We start from the raw sequence: 19,085 nt of genomic DNA, 5'->3' as shown, positions 1-19,085 counted from the left end.
TTATTGGTGGAATTGATTTGAAAGCTGTTGAGGTGTTTTGTTTGTAAATGTAGCCTAAATTTATCTTCTCTTTTTCATCTTATTTTGCTCTATTTCTTTCTTAAGAAGCGTTTAGCCTACCACAAGGGAGTTAGCCTGCGGTAGTATAAGTACAAATGCCTGTTAGATTACAACTAGAGTACAAAACATTGCAATAAACGTTGCATTACTCTAATTCTATACAATGAATAAATCATGATGAAGCACAAGCTAAAACTCATAGACTTGCATTCTAAATGGCACCCTATTCCCTATATAGTGCCCTACTTTTTACCAGAGCCCTATGGGTAGTGCACTAATTAGGGAATAGGGTGCTATTTTGAACGAAACCCTATTTGCATTCTTTATTATGGTTATGCTCAGCCAAATTGCAGCGAGAAGTTGGCAGAATGGCTTTTTCAGGAAGTAAACAACATTAGCATGCATTTGAGTGTGCTCGGTGGACGTTACGCAATGTGCATCTACTAGAAAGTATCTTTTAATTAAATTCTCTATGCAGTTGACCTTCAACATATATTCACAATGCGCCTCACAATCCAGAATTCATGTCCCCCAAGAGAACATCATGACCTAAATGTCCCTCAGTGAACCTCAGTGGAAGGATTCAGCAGCATTAAACTGAAAGAGATCATACTGCAAAGGGCAATCTATTAACTCAGATTTGCGCTCAGCACTGAATTCATAGAAAGCTCTAGGACAGGGTTTTCCCAACCCTGTTCCTGGAGAGCTACCCTCCTGTAGGTTTTCGCTCCAACCCCAGGTGTTACTACCCTGATTCATCTTATCAACCTGCTAATTATTAGAATCAGGTGTGCTAGATTAGGGTTGGAGCAAAAACCTACAGGACGGTAGCTCTCCAGGAACAGGGTTGGAGCAAAAACCTACAGGACGGTAGGTCTCCAGGAACAGGGTTGGGCAGTCCTGCTCTAGGATCTGCTTCAAGGGAACTTGAAAGGTGCCTTGGTGTGTGTGTGTGGCGCAGTGAGGGGCAGCCACTAAAAGTCCACACCCTCACCAGCTCCACGAGCCATGTAGTCAGCCTGGAACGCGCCACTGGCTTGAAAAATGAACACAGACTTCAATAGGCTCGTTAAGGGTGTGGCTGGCTACTCAATCAGCCACTACATTTATCAGCTGCTGGTTTCCCTCATTAGAGAGGAGAGGACTGAGGGAGCTCTGTTTGCTGAACATTTAAGTTTGATTCTTGAAGAGGTCATTGATGTTGTAACCTGATAGGCCATAAAAGCTATTTTGTTAAGAATTGACCCTATCTCACAAGCCTCTGTACTAGAAGGTGATAGAAGGTGACCTGATTCATAAATAATTACAAATAAATGCAAAATAAATAAATATGACTGGTCAATTGTGTGAGTCAGGGGCTGGGCCCATGAGGCAAAAAAAAATACAACCACAGGAGCCTGCTCTCAATGTTAAAAATACACCAGAGAGCATAATGTAGCCACAGAGGTTCAATAGTTTCTAAAAGATAACTGTGGATTAAGTTTTATAACAAGCACATACAGGTAACTCCCAAAAGAAAGGAAACACCAAAGAAAAGCGCCTTAAAAGGGTGTTAGGCCACCACGAGCTGCCAGAACAGCTTCAATGCGCCTTGGCATAGATTCTACAAGTGGACCTGAACCATGCCAAGAAAATGAACCACAAACCATAACATATACTTTCTACCCCTCATTTACTAAAGGGTTTCCTTTATTTTGGTAGTTACCGGTATGCCTAGAGTTGGGAAGGAAGCCATTTGTGCAGCATGCGCACCAAATATACAGCTTGTTGCATTGTGGCCATAGACATATAATCTATAGAAGAGTTTTGGAACCTCTTACCCAGGCAATTTGACTGTTAAACTCATTGGTACACTAGAAATGTCTGCTAGTCCTGACTTGAATGGTAACTGCCATCTATGGATTATATTTCTATGGTTGGTTGTGGCTGTAGGTTTGCCTTTTGCAGATTTTAAAATACAGTCGTGGTCAAAAGTTTTGAAAATGACACAAATACTAATTTTCACAAAGTCTGCTGCCTCAGTTTTGATGATGGCAATTTGCATATACTCCAGAATGTCATGAAGGGTGATCAGATGAATTGCAATTAATTACAAAGTCCCATGAAAGTTGCCATGAAAATGAAAATCCCCAAAAAGGACCAGCTGACATCATGTCAGTGATTCTCTCGTTAACACAGGTGAGAGTGTTGACGAGGACAAGGCTGGAGATCACTCTGTCATGCTGATTGAGTTAGAATAATAGACCGAAAGCTTTAAAAGGAGGGTGGTGCTTGAAATCATTGTTCTTCCTCTGTTAACCATGGTTACCTGCAAGGAAACACGTGCCGTCATCATTGCTTTGCACAAAAAGGGCTTCACAGGCAAGGATATTGCTGCTAGTAAGATTGCACCTAAATCAACCATTTATCGGATCATCAAGAACTTCAAGAAGAGAGGTTCAATTGTTGTGAAGAAGGCGTCAGGGCACCCAAGAAAGTCCAGCAAGCGCCAGGACCGTCTCCTAAAGTTGATTCAGCTGCGGGATCGGGGCACCACCAGTGCAGAGTTTGCTCAGGAATGGCAGCAGGCAGGTGTGAGTGCATCTGCACGCACAGTGAGGCGAAGACTTTTGGAGGATGGCCTGGTGTCAAGAAGGGCAGCAAAGAAGCCACTTTCCTCCAGGAAAAACATCTGGGACAGACTGATATTCTGAAAAAGGTACAGAGATTGGACTGCTGAGGACTGGGGTAAAGTAATTTTCTCTGATGAATCCCCTTTCCGATTGTTTGGGGCATCCGGGAAAACACCTTGTCCGGAGAAGACAAGGTGAGCGCTACCATCAGTCCAGTGTCATGCCATTATTCAAACCCTTTACTCAGTACTTTGTTGAAGCACCTTTGGCAGCGATTACAGCCTCGAGTCTTCTTGGGTATGACACTACAAGCTTGGCAAACCTGTATTTGGTGAGTTAATCCCATTCCTCTCTGCAGATCCTCTCAAACTCAGGTTGGATGGGGAGCGTCACTGCACAGATATTTTCAGGTCTCTCCAGAGCTGTTCGATCAGGTTCAAGTCCGGGCTCTGGCTGGGCCACTTCAGAGACTTGTCCTGAAGCCACTCTTGCGTTGTCTTGGCTGTGTGCTTAGGGTCGATGTCCTGTTGGAAGGTGAACCTTCGCCCCAGTCTGAGGTCCTGAGCGCTCTGGAGCATGTTTTCATCAAGGATCTCTTTGTACTTTGCTCCGTTCATCTTTCCCTCGATCCTGACTAGTCTCCCAGTCCCTGCCACTGAAAAACATCCCCACAGCATGATGCTGCCACCACCATACTTCACGGTAGGGATGGTGCCAGGTTTCCTCCAGACATGACGCTTGGCATTCAGGCCAAAGAGTTCCATCTTGGTTTTATCAGATCAGAGAATCTTGTATCTGATGGTCTGAGAGTCCTTTAGGTGCCTTTTGGCAAACTGCAAGCGGGCTGTCATGTGCCTTTTACTGAGGAGCGGCTTCCGTCTGGCCACTCTACCATAAAGGCCTGATTGGTGGAGTGCTGCAGAGATGGTTGTCCTTCTGGAAGGTTCTCCCATCTCCACAGAGGAACTCTGGAGCTCTGTCAGAGTGACCATTGGGTTCTTGGTCACCTCCCTGACCAAGGCCCTTTTCCCCCGATTGCTCAGTTTGGACGGGCGGCCAGCTCTAGGAAGAGTCTTGCTGGTCCCAAACTTCTTCCATTTAAGAATGATGAAGGCCACTGTGTTCTTGGGGACCTTCAATGCTGCGACATTTTTTTTGGTACCCTTCTCCAGATCTGTGCCTCGACACAATCCAGTCTCGGAGCTCTACAGACAATTACGATCTCATGGCTTGGTTTTTGCTCTGACATGAACTGTCAACTGTGGAACCTTATGTAGACAGGTGTGTGCCTTTCCAAATCATGTCCAATCAATTGAATAAAGTTAAAGTTGTAGAAACATCTCAGGGATGATCAATGGAAACAGCACCTGAGCTCAATTTCGAGTCTCATAGCAAGGGGTCTGAATACTTATGTAAATAAAGTTTTTCTGTAATTACTTGTAATAAATGTGAAAAAAAATTGTTTTCGTTTCTGGGGTATTGTGTGTAGATTTTAGAATAAGGATGTAACGTAACATAATGTGGAAAAAGTGAAGGGGTCTGAATACTTTCCGAATGCGCTGTACATACAGAAGTATGTGGACACCCCTTCAAATTAGTGGATTTGGCTATTTCACCATGCACCATGCCAAGCGTCGGCTGGAGTGGTGTAAAGCTCGCCGCCATTGGACTCTGGAGCAGTGGAAACGCGTTATCTGGAGTGATGAATCACGCTTCACCATCTGGAAGTCTGACGGACAAATCTGGGTTTGGCGGATGCCAGGAGGCCCTTTCCTGTTTCAGCATGACAATGCCCCCGTGCACACAGCGAGGTCCATACAGAAATTATTTGCCGAGATCGGTGTGGAAGAACTTGACTGGCCTGCACAGAGCCCTGACCTCAACCCCATCAACACCTTTGCGATGGATTGGAACACCGACTGCGAGCCAGGCCTAATCGCCCAACATCAGTGCCCGAGCTTACTAATGCTCTTGTAGGCTGAATGGAAGCAAGTCCCCGAAGCAATGTTCTAACATCTAGTGGAAAGCCTTCCCAGAAGAGTGTAGGCTGTTATAGCAGGAAAGGGGGGACCAACTCTATATTAATGCCCATTATTTTGGAATGAGATGTTCGACGATCAGGTGTCCACATACTTTTGGTCATGTAGTGTATATACTGTATATATATATATATACAGTATACTGACTGATGTCCTCATGTATCACTGTAACAATTTAGTTTTCAACCAACTGTAATAATTTTTGTCATGCAGAATTAGCTTGCTAGCAACTGCAGGCCAAAACACTCAAACAGACTAGAGGTCTAAACAGACTAGAGGTGTAAACAGACTAGAGGTCTAAACAGACTAGAGGTCTAAACAGACTAGAGGTGTAAACAGACTAGAGGTCTAAACAGACTAGAGGTCTAAACAGACTAGAGGTGTAAACAGACTAGAGGTCTAAACAGACTAGAGGTCTAAACAGACTAGTGGTCTAAACAGAACAGAGGTCTAAACAGACTAGTGGTCTAAACAGACTAGTGGTCTAAACAGACTAGTGGTCTAAACAGACTAGAGGTCTAAACAGACTAGTGGTCTAAACAGAACAGAGGTCTAAACAGACTAGAGGTCTAAACAGACTAGAGGTGTAAACAGACTAGAGGTCTAAACAGACTAGTGGTCTAAACAGACTAGTGGTCTAAACAGACTAAAGGTCTAAACAGACTAGAGGTCTAAACAGACTAGAGGTCTAAACAGACTAGAGGTGTAAACAGACTAGAGGTCTAAACAGACAAGTGGTCTAAACAGACTAGAGGTGTAAACAGACTAGAGGTCTAAACAGACTAGAGGTGTAAACAGACTAGAGGTCTAAACAGACTAGTGGTCTAAACAGACTAGTGGTCTAAACAGACTAGAGGTCTAAACAGACTAGAGGTGTAAACAGACTAGAGGTCTAAACAGACTAGAGGTGTAAACAGACTAGAGGTGTAAACAGACTAGAGGTGTAAACAGACTAGAGGTGTAAACAGACTAGAGGTTGTGGATAATTAGCCAGTAGACGCCAAACAACCCACAGCCCAATAGTAGTGGGGTTGTTATTGTGGCTCCTCCCCCTACTGTTAACTCCCCAGTGCTCTTAGTGCTACTGCTGCTGCTGTGTTAGATGGTTAGCTACACAGTCAATACAGAAACAGCCAACATTCCGGCCGCATGGCCTTAATCACTTAACACACAGACACAAACCACTTACGGTATGCACATATGCATTTAGTGTTAGAGACACACCAGCCATGTCTGGCTAAGTGTCTGATGCATTGTGTTTATTGTTTTTAGTCAGCAAAGCTATTTACGGACGCAGAAAGGCGGCTTACCCATAGTACACTTTAGAAAGGGAGTACCTGTAACTGTCAGCCAGCCTGCAGAGTATAAGAGCAGTTCAATTGACCATCTGCAATCCTTGATTGGCTGACATTTTTAGGTGTTCCAATGTGAGTATACAAACTACACAATTGATATACTATTAGTACAAAAACGTAGACATCCATATAAGACATTGAAATCACAAATTTTTCAAACCTTGGGTGATAGAGTACTTACGCAATGCAGGGGGGTACCCCTTCTCCCTGAGGGGTGCAGGGTTCCTTCTCCTCCAGTTCGGGGCACTCGTCCCCTCCTCCCACGGGGAACTGGTGTACCCGGCGTGTGCGTGTGCGCTCACCCGTGGGCCCGTTGAGCTCGTAGCAGTCCTTGGAGCAGGGCGACCAGTCGGTCCAGTCGCTCACCTCACAGTCCTTGGTCAGTACGCAGGCCTGGTAGGTCACTGGTAGGGACTCCTGAGAACACAGGCTGGAGGGAAGAGAGGTGTTTGGTCAATGGAATGAGGCAAGGTGTTCTAATAAGGCCAAACTTGTTTGCAAAATCCGATTCAGGAGCACCACAGCTTCAATCCACTTGAACTCATTATTTTAGTCATTTAGCAGATAATCTCATCCGAAGCAATGTAAATCTGAGATAGGACCCAAATATAAGATTATAGATTTCCTTAGCTTTACAGACAGATACACATCTTAATGCTGATTACTCTTTGTTCTAATTTATTTTCAACCAGGAAGTTTTCCTCAAGCAGTTTCTTCATTTGTTTTTCAATCGATTTGCATATCCTTTTCAATTAAGATATGTATCAAAAAAGATTCCTTTGATACGTTTTAATTGAAAGAAGAACCAATCATATATTATCTGATTTTTATGTGAAATAAGCAAGGGATAATTGCCTTTAAAACAACTCAAAACATTTTGGTTAAACTGCCGAAAAGTTTGTCAAACGAAACTCGACTTAATGCAAATACCGTCCTCTATAATCATCATATTAATGAGATTCCAGGCGGTACGATACTTTATAACTCACTCATTAACATTTTAGATATGTGCATGACATGAATAAATAATGACCAATGCTAAATTAAGTGAAATGGAATACATTCCCAGATATATTTCAGAGCTTCTACAACAGTAAATACACTTGATCCTGGGCCTCTGGCCAACAATGTGGTTGGTAGATTGTCAGTATCAGATCAGACAAGCCTCTTTGGAAGCTTCAGTTCAACATCGGTGGTAGATGCTATGAGTAGCTCCTAAAAAAAACTTAAATACCTCAACATTACTCCTCATTTTAAAGGAGGAATATTCAGCATATTTACATGTCTCAATATTAATTATAGGATAGACCTAGATCATAGAGATATAATATATATTCTATTTGAAGATATGGGAATATAATAAAAGTTGTTATTCCATAATTTCAATGATTTATGATTTTCTCTGACCATCTCCCTATGGGACGACCATTTTTATTCATATCCCTTTAAGAGAGTGGGATAGATATATTCAGTGTTAAGTGACCTCCATAACAGCCACCCCGTTCCTCAGTGACAGAATGGGGACATACATGCATTTCACATCTCAGCAAAGAGGAACATTGCCTTTTAGACAACACGTGTACATGAGTGGAGAGAAATGGAGACCATTCAATAAAACATCCCTTGAAGACTTCAACCACCACCACCCAGCTAATTCTGTAATATTAATGAATGACCATGCTACAGTATGTGGATGTAGTAAGATGGCTGCCCGTAGAAATGGACATGATGCAGGATGTGGATGTAGTAAGATGGCTGCCCATAGAAATGGACATGATGCAGGATGTTGGTTAATGGAAAGGGACAGCGGTTTGATCCTCAGACCTTTTCATAGATGTTATGGTTGAGGTCTCTCATCGTCTGTTGGATTCCAGTGACACGGTTGAGTACAGCAGAATGGAAGGAAGCCATGACACTTCTACTCATCATGGATTCAACTCTCATAGTTGATCTCACTGAATAAATATTGGTTTTCGGAGAATATTACACTATCTTGAGGCGCAAAAACAAGAATGCTGTTTATCACCGTATCTCTTTATTAAAGCTGGTGCCAGCATAAATAAATGATTTGAGGATACTATGAATAAGCTAATGAGAGTAGGCATGAGGTATGAAGAAGAAGTAGAAGAAGAAGACCTATTAAAACCAAAACTGTATGTAATATTCTATGACAAAACACAATTGCCATATCTTTTCTAGAAGGCATAGATTCCTATCTCTCTCTCTCGTATACATGAACAAAGCCTAGTGGGTGATGACGACTTCATCGTGTGTGACAGAACACTTTAGGCTCTTGTCATTCTTTGAGTGCTGGCTGAGAATCGTGTGCTGCCAGTAATAATGTATTTCTATAACACACACAGCGGTACATCCCTACATCACCTCTTTGTAATGGGGAACCAATGGAACATAGAAAATTTGATCAGAGACACTGGTGAGAAATGGATGAGACAGTCATCATGAGGTAGCTGTGAAGCATACAGTAAGACTATAAACTATAAGTGAGACTCACCTGAGTGCGTCAGCGTTTCCGCCCCTGTGAACACAGGTCACCTCCCGGGTCTGGTATCCAACCTGCAGGTCCCAGAACTTCCCTCCCTGTCGGTTCTGTCTGTTCCTGTTCCTCTTATTTTTGATCAGCTCCTTTGTCTCTGGGTCTTTCACCCTCCCCCTCGCCCTCGCCCGCTCCCTCACCCTCTCCTTGACTCTTTCCTTGTTCTTCCTGCGTCCTTCTTTGGCGGCCTGTCTGCCTTTTCTTCCCTCCTTTCTTTCCTCCTTCCTTTTCCTCCTTTCTTCTTTGCTCAGTCGTGGGGTGGGCACCTCGCTGCCCTCTTTACCCTCTTTACCCTCTCTGCCCTTGCGAAGCTGGCGAGGGACAGCCACATCTTTACCGTGAGTAAGGGTGGGAGCCTGCCTGGCTGTGCGAGGGAGGGGTACAGAGCAGGGACCCCAGGACCCCACCCTTAGACTATAAAGGCTCTCTGGGCCCATGCAGGGACTTGGCTGACACGTCTGGAACTCTGTCAGGTTAGGGCAGGCCGAGCCCCCAAACAGGGGTGGCGCCAGGACAAAACGGACACGATTCTGAAGACCCATGCCGCACGTTTTCGAACAGGATGTCCATGGGGTGAACTGGGAGACCACACAGTCCCGCGGGCAAGGGATCAGACATGCCTGCTCCAGCCTGGGCTTGGGCTCAAAATATTCACAAATCGCTGCATCCTCCGCGGGCACGCCGTCTGCTTTCTGGACACAGCCCACCTCGCGGGTCTGGATGCCCTCTTCGCCGCGGGTACATAAGGCCGGCCGCAGGAGCGCCCCGGTGCTCCGCATGGACACGGGCAAACATTGGTTCCAGGCGCCCAACTGCCAGTCATACAGGTCCTTGTGCCAGTCACACACGCGGAAGCAGCTCTGCTGGTTCTCTGGGCGCTCGGCCTGGTCACAGTTGGTGTGAAGGGTGGTCCAGCCTTCAGAGTGGGCGCACCACACCGCCCGGCTCTGGCTGCCCCCTGGGCCACACTCGCTGCCCATACACCGGCCCCATGGACCTGGGGAAACAGAGAGCCACAGAGGTCACAGGGAGTTCAATTGAAGGATTAATCAGAGCAGTTAGTCATAATATTATCCAAATGGAAAGCATAATGTAGAGGAAACTCAGCTCCTATCTGTTAGATTAGAACTTTACTGTACAGTTGTTAATTGCTACAAAATGACATGTATATCTGTGTAAAACTCCATCTAAATGTTACCATTCAAGACTTGACAATGACTTTGATAAAAAAAGTCGGAGGGCAGTTTATAAGGAATTTGCATAATCTCTCCATAGGACTTTCCTATGAATCAAAGCCCCTTAAAGCCCAGTAGACCAAGCTCTCTAGCGCTGCTATACCAGAGGACTATCAGTCAGTTTCTGAAGTGCTTCTCAGGGCACAGAACTGTAATGTGTTTACACATCCAACACAAACAACCAAAGTGCCTCGTGAGGAGGAATAAGTACTTCCTGATAAATAATGCCCTCGCTCAAGACACACACACAAACAAACACAACACACACAAATCACACCGCATAAATCACTACGCTAAGTGCAATTTTCTGATTGCACTTCCTTCCTCTAGGATTTATGAGAATGTAATTAAAAGTCTAGAGGTAAACATCCCCTGGGAGCATAAAACACCAAGCAGGTACAGGACAGGCAGACAGAGAGCCCAGAGTCCACAGAGCCCAGAGCCCAGAGCCCACAGAGCCCAGAGCCCAGAGCCCAGAGCCAGGGCAGCATTACCATTCTGACGGAATCAATATTCAGTGAGGAATTACCTATCCAGGCATATCCTAGCATAAGCAGTCAATCAATCAATCAATCAATTATGCTTGAAGGATAAGCAGGACTTCTAATAAGGGTACAACCAGCCCATGACATCACCAGCGCTGATGTGCTTGTGTTCGTGGTGCTGAAAGGACAGCTCTGCCAATCTCTGGCTGGATAGGGATCGCAGCAATGTGGGGCATCTTGTGGTGCTGAAAGGACAGCTCCGCCAATCTCTGGCTGGATCGCAGCAATGTGGGGCATCTTGTGGTGCTGAAAGGACAGCTCCGCCAATCTCTGGCTGGATAGGGATCGCAGCAATGTGGGCCATCTTGTGGTGCTGAAGGAAAGCCCTGCTATTCTATCAGTGAGGAATAGTGGTGCGGAGGGCCCTTCCCTAGTTTGGGCTCTGTCTGTTTTATATTGTTGGATTGAGCAGCTTGCTATTGCTGGGTTGCCTGTCTCTCTGTGAGCTGAGGCAGGGGAGGGTGAACCTACGTAGCTTACTGTGTGAGATGGCGAGCTGCTCAGATGAATCTGCATCACAGAAGTCGGTGGACAGAGGAATCCTTCTCCTAACTAAACAAACTACCATGGGCTCTCCCATCCAACCCAGTCTCTCCCTCTGTCTCTCCCCCGTCTCTCTGGTGTCCCAGTGAGCTATCTAACCAGAGCCAGGGAGGAGAGGAGTGCCGGCTGTCGGAAAAAGGACACAGCCTGGGGGTTCACTGTATCATGGTCCCAGATCAGTTATTGTTGTGTAACAAGGCATAACAACAGACAGAGGAGTAGGAACAACAGATTTTGGACCAGGCAAGGGAAAGTGTAGCCTACAGGGGGAGGAATCACAAAGGAGGCAAAGCTAAGAGTTTTAGGCTGAAGGAGTCAACCTGGGTTTGTCATTTCGGAGTTGTCTTAAGGGTCAGATAACTTCCAGATGACGTGAGTAATAATTTCCCCCAAGATATTCATACATTTTCCATATTTGTGTATGTGGGGAACTCTCCATGAATTAAAAGCTTCACTGGCTGCAAAATCCTCTTGACTGGCTTCCTGAAAAGCAGACACAAGCAAGCATCCATTCTCCCACTATGCTACAAGACTGTTTCCTACCAGGGAAGACTATATAGAACACAATTCCAATGTAGGCCACTATATCTGCCTGACAGCAGGGCTGAGGGGATATGGGAGAGGATAGAGGAGATGGGAGAGGAGAGAGGAGATGGGAGAGGAGAGAGGATTGGATAAGAGAGGAGAGGAGAGAGGATTGGATAGGAGAGGAGAGAGGATTGGATAGGAGAGGAGAGGGAGTGCGGTCCGAGAACAGAGGACGGAGGACAGTGGCTGTTTTAAGCAGTGCTTTATGTCTTGACTCCATAAAGCAGAGCCATGGTGATGAAAATGTCAGCAGAAGGAACAGCGCCTGAATTAGCCCTCAGCAGCAGAGAGAGAGGCCCTGTCGATACAGCTCAATAACACCTCGCGAGAAACTGCCTCCAGCACAAGAGATAGCCCTGCCGCTGCCACTGAGACACACACACACATAGACATTTTGTGGCTGCCATTCTAGTATACTCCCTGCTAGCAAGTGAGGTAAAAGCACGATTGACCGGCCTTTTCATAAAGAAATTGATTTTCATAATTGAGAGAAAGGACAAAAGAGCCATCTGATTAGCTAGGGGGTTTAAGCATTCCCAGCACTCCATTCTCTAAACAAGAACATGTTACAGCTGTGACACGTTATCTCCCCCAGGGGAAGGGTGTGTGTGTGTGTGTCTGGGGGAGGTTTCGGATTGAAAGGCTCCCCTCTCTGCAGGTGTTCACGGTAATTAATGAACATGTCAGTGGGTGATATGGTTATCCACAGTATGACAGAGAGGAGGAGTGAGACGGAGAAAACTGCTCAAATTGGCCTGCTTCCCTCCATCACACAACCACATATGCACACACACACCTGCGTCCCCTGTCCCCCACTGAGAGGAGCCAGGAGGAACTAACAGCCCTCTACCAATGTAGAGGAAGGGTACAAGGGGTGTGACATCCCCCAGCCCCCTCTCCTCAAGCCCCCCTTAGAACCCCGACCCCAGGGGAGCCACCACTCTATCTAATACAGAACAAGTCAGAGAAAGAAAGAAAGAAAGAAAGAAAGAAAGAAAGAAAGAAAGAAAGAAAGAAAGAAAGAAAGAAAGAAAGAAAGAAAGAAAGAAAGAAAGAAAGAAAGAAAGAAAGAAAGAAAGAAAGAAAGAACGAACAGAAGTGGGGGATGTGAGCGATTGACAGTTAGTGTGAAAGACAAAAGACTGAAACAGGGAGAGAGAGATGGGGGAGAGGAGAGGGGGAGAGGCCTACTGTGAAGAGAGATGGATGATGATGGCGAGATGGAGAGAGAGAAGGGGGGTCTGGCTATCCTTGGCCAATAATTGGGCCATGTACCAGTCCTTTGATCCATAGACCTATTGGACCCTAATGTTGGAGCGGCTATAAGTACACTCATCTTCCCTACCATCACCACACACGCACACACACACGCACAGACACAGACACACACACACACCACTGAGACGACTGTTACCGACTTTGCTGTGCCTCTCTGCCTCTCCAGTAACACACAACACAACACATATCTCTAATACTTGCAAATGACATTTCCCTATGTTGCTCACACACCCCAGTCGTTACCCTCAATAGTTATTTTCCTGCCACACTTTTGTATCACCAGACAAATCAATTACAATCCGTATTTTATTTATTTGTTTTAATCAAATCCCCCTCTCTCTACATACAGCTTTAAATCGATAGGAGGGAGAGGGTAATCTTTGAGGGAAATAAGTGGTGTTTTTCTGCCTTTGGAGACATGCTGTAACAGGCTTTAATGCTGGTGTTTCAACACCCTGTTATTCACTGATAAGATAATGATGTGATCTACTTAGTATCTGTCAGAACCGAGGCCCTCGTCTCGTGGTGCTGCCACAGGAGGGGAGAGACTGGGGGGAAGAGGAGAGAGAGGGAAAGAGAGGGAGGGAGATGGAGGGAGAGAGAAGGGGAGGGAAAGAGAGAGAGAGAAAGGAGAGAGAAAGAGTTTTCCCCATGCGTTTCCTCAGTTGCTTTCTTGTTAGCTAAAATGTTTTATCAATAATGGGATCACTCTTTCATGTCTCCCTCTCCCTCATTTTACATTTTAGTCATTTAGCAGACGCTCTAATCCAGAGCAACTCACAGGTGCAATTAGGGTTAAGTGCCTTGCTCAAGTGCACAGACAGATTTTTCACCTAGTCAGCTTGTTTACTGGCCCAATGCTCTTAACAACTAGGCTACCGGCTGCCCACTTCTCCACCTATCCCTCTCTCCCATGGTGCCTGGCAGGTGGCAGGCTGCATTTACCATAGAAATAGAAAGCAATGTGAGGTGTTGCACCCCACCAGAGGGTTTGGATGGAGGCACTGTGTGTGTGTGTGTGTGTGTGTGCGTGTGTGTGTGTGTGTGTGTGTGTGTGTGTGTGTGTGTGTGTGTCACCATAGGGTTTGTATGGAGAAGATGGGGAAATGGGGAACCGCATCAGGCTAGTCAATCTGTATTCATATGTTGAACACACATTATGATAAAGACACTGTAAAAAAGGTCAGGAAATTCAGATGAACTATCTACTTCATGTCCCCATGTGGAGATAATCCATTATTTCCATTAGAAAGGGAAACAATGAATATCTTCCTGACCCTAAAACAAAACTGAGAAAATAGTCACAATGAGCCGCCATGCATTAGTCTCCCTACGCCAGAAACACAGCCTCATGGGACAGAAACGTCCGCCAAAATAGTAGAGACTATAGACAAGCTCAGATCTTCCTCCAATATCCTAGAGGAGTGTATTTTTCGTTCTCTCCCTGTCCCTCCCTCTCTCTCCCTCCCTCCCTCTCTCTCCCTCCCTCGCTCTCTCTCCCCCTCCCTCTGTCTCTCTCGTTCTTTCAATTAGTTATTTCTGAGATGACCTTCTGTAGTTGAGTGACCTACTTCCAGGTCACCTGGTGTCTGAGCAGTGGTCGACCCGCCCATGGTGATTCAGCTCTTTGATCTCCAGCAGGAACGATTCAATGTAAATGTATGAAAAGGACATCGTGTCGTTCTCTTTGTCCACAGGTCGTCCAAGGTTGTCTGTTAGGTGGTTTTGACGGCGTGGTAAGAGAAGGAAAGGAAAGTTTGATGCAGTTTCTCAGACAACATTTGAACTAAATAACCACGTGTTGTAAAGCTTTTGTGTTGGGCATCAATAAAAATATCACCACCAGACGTTGTTTTTATATCCATAAAGCGGGTTTCCTGGACACAGATTAAGGATAGTTCCATCAGAAATAGGCTTAATCTGTGTCCGGAAATCCGACCCAAAAAGAATAACTTCTGACTGACCACCTGAGAAGGCATCCCAATCGATTTGTCTAGTTTATGAGCGAGAGACCGTAGTCAGGACACCAGCGCTCAGATTACTCGACATGTATCTTTCATAAGGCCAGTCAGAGTAGGGGGTCTCTACCCTTTTAGAAAGAGGTACATTACATGCTTCCTTAACAATGTTGTGTTGCATGGCAGAGTGGCTCTTTGAACCAGTACAGACACAAGGCTGTCTCTATCTTAACACAGACTCATGTATAGTATCACACAGACCTGAGGGGGAAAGACGCTTGATAACCCATATTCCCTTTTCAGCCTTTGTGGGCAGTTTGGTGGAAAAGAGATTTAAAACCGAGATCTGCACGGAGCACTGGAGGACAACTATGACATGTTTTGGGGATGATTTTGGGATGAACTCTTGACTCTTTTGCTGTGTGTAGGATGGGAAATCATCCCCGGGCAATAGAGAATAAATAAAGAGCCATTACTTGAACATGGTCAACATGGCAATTACAGAAGTGTACAAAATGCTATTTTGGGCAAAACAGAATTGGTTGAAACTCCCACTCACATCACAAAGTACTGTGCATTCACATTTGCATGTACTTTATGCTTGAGTCATTACAGGAATTGACTAAGATGAGGTACTAATAATGATAAGCAACCTTTATAGCAGGGGTGTTCAACTCTTACCCTACGAGGACTGGAGACTGCTGGTTTTCTGTTCTACCTGATAATTAATTGCACCCACCAGGTCTAAATCAGTCCCTGATTAAAGGGGAACAATGAAAACAAGCAGTGGAACTGGCTTCCAGGTCCAGAGTTGAGTTTGAGGGCTCTATAGCCTCCTACCTCAAATCAGAGATAGCTAAGGTCTCATCTATCAGAGACGCAGGTACAGCACTTTGTCATTCAAGCAGATATTCCAGCTGCAGTGTGATGGAGAGGTAAAGTGGAGGCTCTCTCAGCAATATCAACAAACCGCCTGGACCATAATGTCTGCATATATAAATCATAGGCTGGTTGATCCTCCCGAAGCCCAGCTGAAGGGAAACATCTGTGGGGGACCGTTTCACTGGTCGCCGATAGGCGCAGAGAGAAATGAGAAGATGATGGACAACTAGCTCCTCTTCTCACTCTCTATGTGGCTGCCCTCACTGCATTCATTATACACATATGTCTGTGTTTGTGTTTGTGTGCATGCACATCCGCATGTGTACAGTGTGTGGCACAGCCAGTGGGTGCTGGTGCTTGTTATGGGCTGGAGTTGAGGAATACCTTGTTGTTAGCTAGTGAATGTCAGACATGTTCCCCATACTGACATGTGGTGACAGCCCTAAACCTTTAGAAAGAGAGTGCCCATCATGAACAAAAACACACTATTATACTGCGAACAGATATAGGAACACACACTCTCAAAACCATGCACACATGAACATACATGCACAAACATACACACACACACAAGCCCACACACCCTTAATGTGCATTTGAGAGGGAGCTGATTTCCTGTGAATGCTTCATTGGAGCAGGAAGCAGATATCAGAATAAATATGCAGCAGCACAGTGGAGGAGATAAGCGATAGGAGCAGAGCTATCTACAGTGATTTTAGAGTGTTCATTTCAAACCACCACCCACATGGACACACAGGTGACACATTCTCCTCTCAATTTTCCATTTTTGCAATTTCACTATTTTACAATACTACTAAAGGGTATTTGTGTCAAGAACAAATCCTCATTGTACACTACCTCCCCGGCCCCTTGTTCTTCCAGGGCAATCACACACACACACACACACACACACACACACACACACACACACACACACACACACACAGAAGAACTACAGTATTTATCTGGCGGTCACCTAGAGCAGGTCTTACACTGTGAGCTGAATGGAAACTGCATTGAGCTGCCCTTGCTGGAGGAAGACTCTCTATCTGATCCATGCTGGTGTGTGTGTGTGTGTGTGTTGTGTGTGTGTGTGTGTGTGTGTGTGTGTGTGTGTGTATGTGTGATTACTGTTGCCGAATGCCCATCTCTCATTGTTCCTCCATAACAGAGGCTGACTGAACCTGCTTTACAACCCTACTGAGGGAGACAGAGAGAGGGACACACACAAACACTTTCGGTGACAGCTTGAGCCGATGTGTACAATGAGGCCACTGTTTGGTGTTCCTAATAGTACCCCCCACTGCTACCACTACCTCCCTCCCTCCCTCACACACACACACACACACACACACACACACACACACACACACACACACACACACACACACACACACACACACACACACACACACACACACACACACACACACGCACACACACACACACACACACACACTAAAAACAACCCCCCTTCTTCACATACACATCCCAGATGTTGAAAATGTATCCTTTGTCCTTCCACTCACCAGAATATAGAACCAAAAGAAGTGGGGAGGGGGTTGTCCCCCTGTCCTCCTCACACTGTGTTACTACTGCTTGGGGCTCTATGTGGAAAACAAATGCAGTTTAAAAACAGAGGCAATTAGGGTTGAATCCATTTTACATTAGAATGGTTGCATTTTCACCAGACAGTCGTGGCAGCAGAAACAAACTACAGAGAGCAGCATTGATCCTGTGGTAAAATATGAATTAGTGTTTGTGTGTGTGGTACGACTTCAAGGTGAAACACACACACATACACACTTTTAATGGCCTCCCTACACAACATCAAGGTTGGCCATGTTGATATATTTGCGGCTGAATACTGATTGCTGGCGGGAGTAGGGAACAAACAACACTTGATATGACAGATGGATCACCTATGAGTGTGAGCAGTAAATAAAAAGGGACACAGAGAGCAGGGACAGCCGTGATGGTGTAAGATCTTATCAGGCTACCCGTGGGCAGGGCTGCACACACACACCCCCTAGCTACAACATACTGAAGTTGATCAGAAGTGAGAATTATCACCCCCTGAGAGAGGATGCAGGGAGGGATGAAGAGAGAGAGAGAGAGAAATTAGGAATGGAGTGAGAGAGAGAGAGAGAATTCACAAAATGGGACAAACACCAAATTGAGTCTATGCATGCAGAATTCTGCAAAAATATCCTCTGTGTACAATGAAAAACACAAAATAATGCATGCAGGGCAGAATTAGGCCGATACCCGCTAATTATCAAAATCCAGAAAAGAGCCATTAAATTCTATAACCACTTAAAAGGAAGCGATTCCCAAACCTTCCATAACAAAGCCATCACCTACAGAGAGATGAACTTGGAGAAGAGTCCCCTAAGTAAGCTGGTCCTGGGGCTCTGTTCAAAAACACAAACAGACCCCACAGAGCCCCAGGACAACAACAACAACACAATTAGACCCAACCAAATCATGAGAAAACAAAAAGAGAATTACTTGACACATTGGAAAGAATTAACAAAAAAACAGAGCAAACTAGAATGCTATTTGGCCCTAAACAGAGAGTACACAGTGGCAGAATACCTGACCACTGTGACTGACCCAAACTTAAGGAAAGCTTTGACTATGTACAGACTCAGTGAGCATAGCCTTGCTATTGAGAAAGGCCGCCGTAGGCAGACCTGGCTCTCAAGAGAAGACAGGCTACGTGCACACTGCCCACAAAATTAGGTGGAAACTGAGCTGCACTTCCTAATCTCCTGCCAAATGCATGACCATATTAGAGACACATATTTCCCTCAGATTACAGAGATCCACAAAGAATTCGAAAACAAACCCAATTTTGATCAACTTCCTTATCTACAGTGTGCCATCACAGCAGCAAGATTAGTGACCTGTTGCCAAGACAATGGCAACCAGTGAAGAACAAACACCATTGTAAATACAACCCATATTTATGTTTATTTATTTTCCCATTTGTACTTTAACTATTTGCACATTGTTACAACACTGTATATATACATAATATGACATTTGAAATGTCTTAATTATTTTGGAACTTATGAGTGTAATGTTTACGGTTAATATTTATTGTTTATTTGACTTTTGTTTACTATCTACTTCACTTGCTTTGGCAATGTTACAATACGTTTCCCATGCCAATAAAGCCCTTAAATTGTAATTTAAAATTGAATTAAGAGAGAGAGAGAGTGAGAGAGAGAGAGAGAGGGAGAGAGAGAGAGAGAGAGAGAGAGAGAGAGAGAGAGAGAGAGAGAGAGAGAGAGAGAGAGAGAGAGAGAGAGAGAGAGAGAGAGAGAGAAACTGGGTGACTGGAGGAAGGGAGAAAGGAGGCCCTTGATCCACTGCCACAGAGAGAAGAGATAGCAAGGTGACTCTTTGGGAAAATCTGCCCTTTACATGA

General features: G+C 45.1%; 1 protein-coding gene across 1 annotated transcript in view; it reads right to left on the bottom strand.

The window, feature by feature from the left end:
• The window catches only part of thsd7aa (thrombospondin, type I, domain containing 7Aa), a 171,987-nt gene that overhangs the window by 78,734 nt on the left and 74,168 nt on the right, over positions 1–19,085 (bottom strand). The window contains exons 2-3 of the mRNA XM_041883688.1: positions 8,579–9,617; positions 6,248–6,496 (exon numbers count right to left, since the gene is read on the bottom strand). Of these exons, the coding sequence (XP_041739622.1) occupies positions 6,248–6,496; positions 8,579–9,617 (1,288 nt within the window). The remainder of the gene's footprint in view (positions 1–6,247; positions 6,497–8,578; positions 9,618–19,085) is intronic.

Source organism: Coregonus clupeaformis, chromosome 8 (genome assembly GCF_020615455.1).
Source record: "Coregonus clupeaformis isolate EN_2021a chromosome 8, ASM2061545v1, whole genome shotgun sequence".
Classification (NCBI taxonomy): domain Eukaryota; kingdom Metazoa; phylum Chordata; class Actinopteri; order Salmoniformes; family Salmonidae; genus Coregonus; species Coregonus clupeaformis.
The sequence above is the reverse complement of the archived record's forward strand: the minus strand, read 5'-3'. Positions and strand labels throughout refer to the sequence as shown.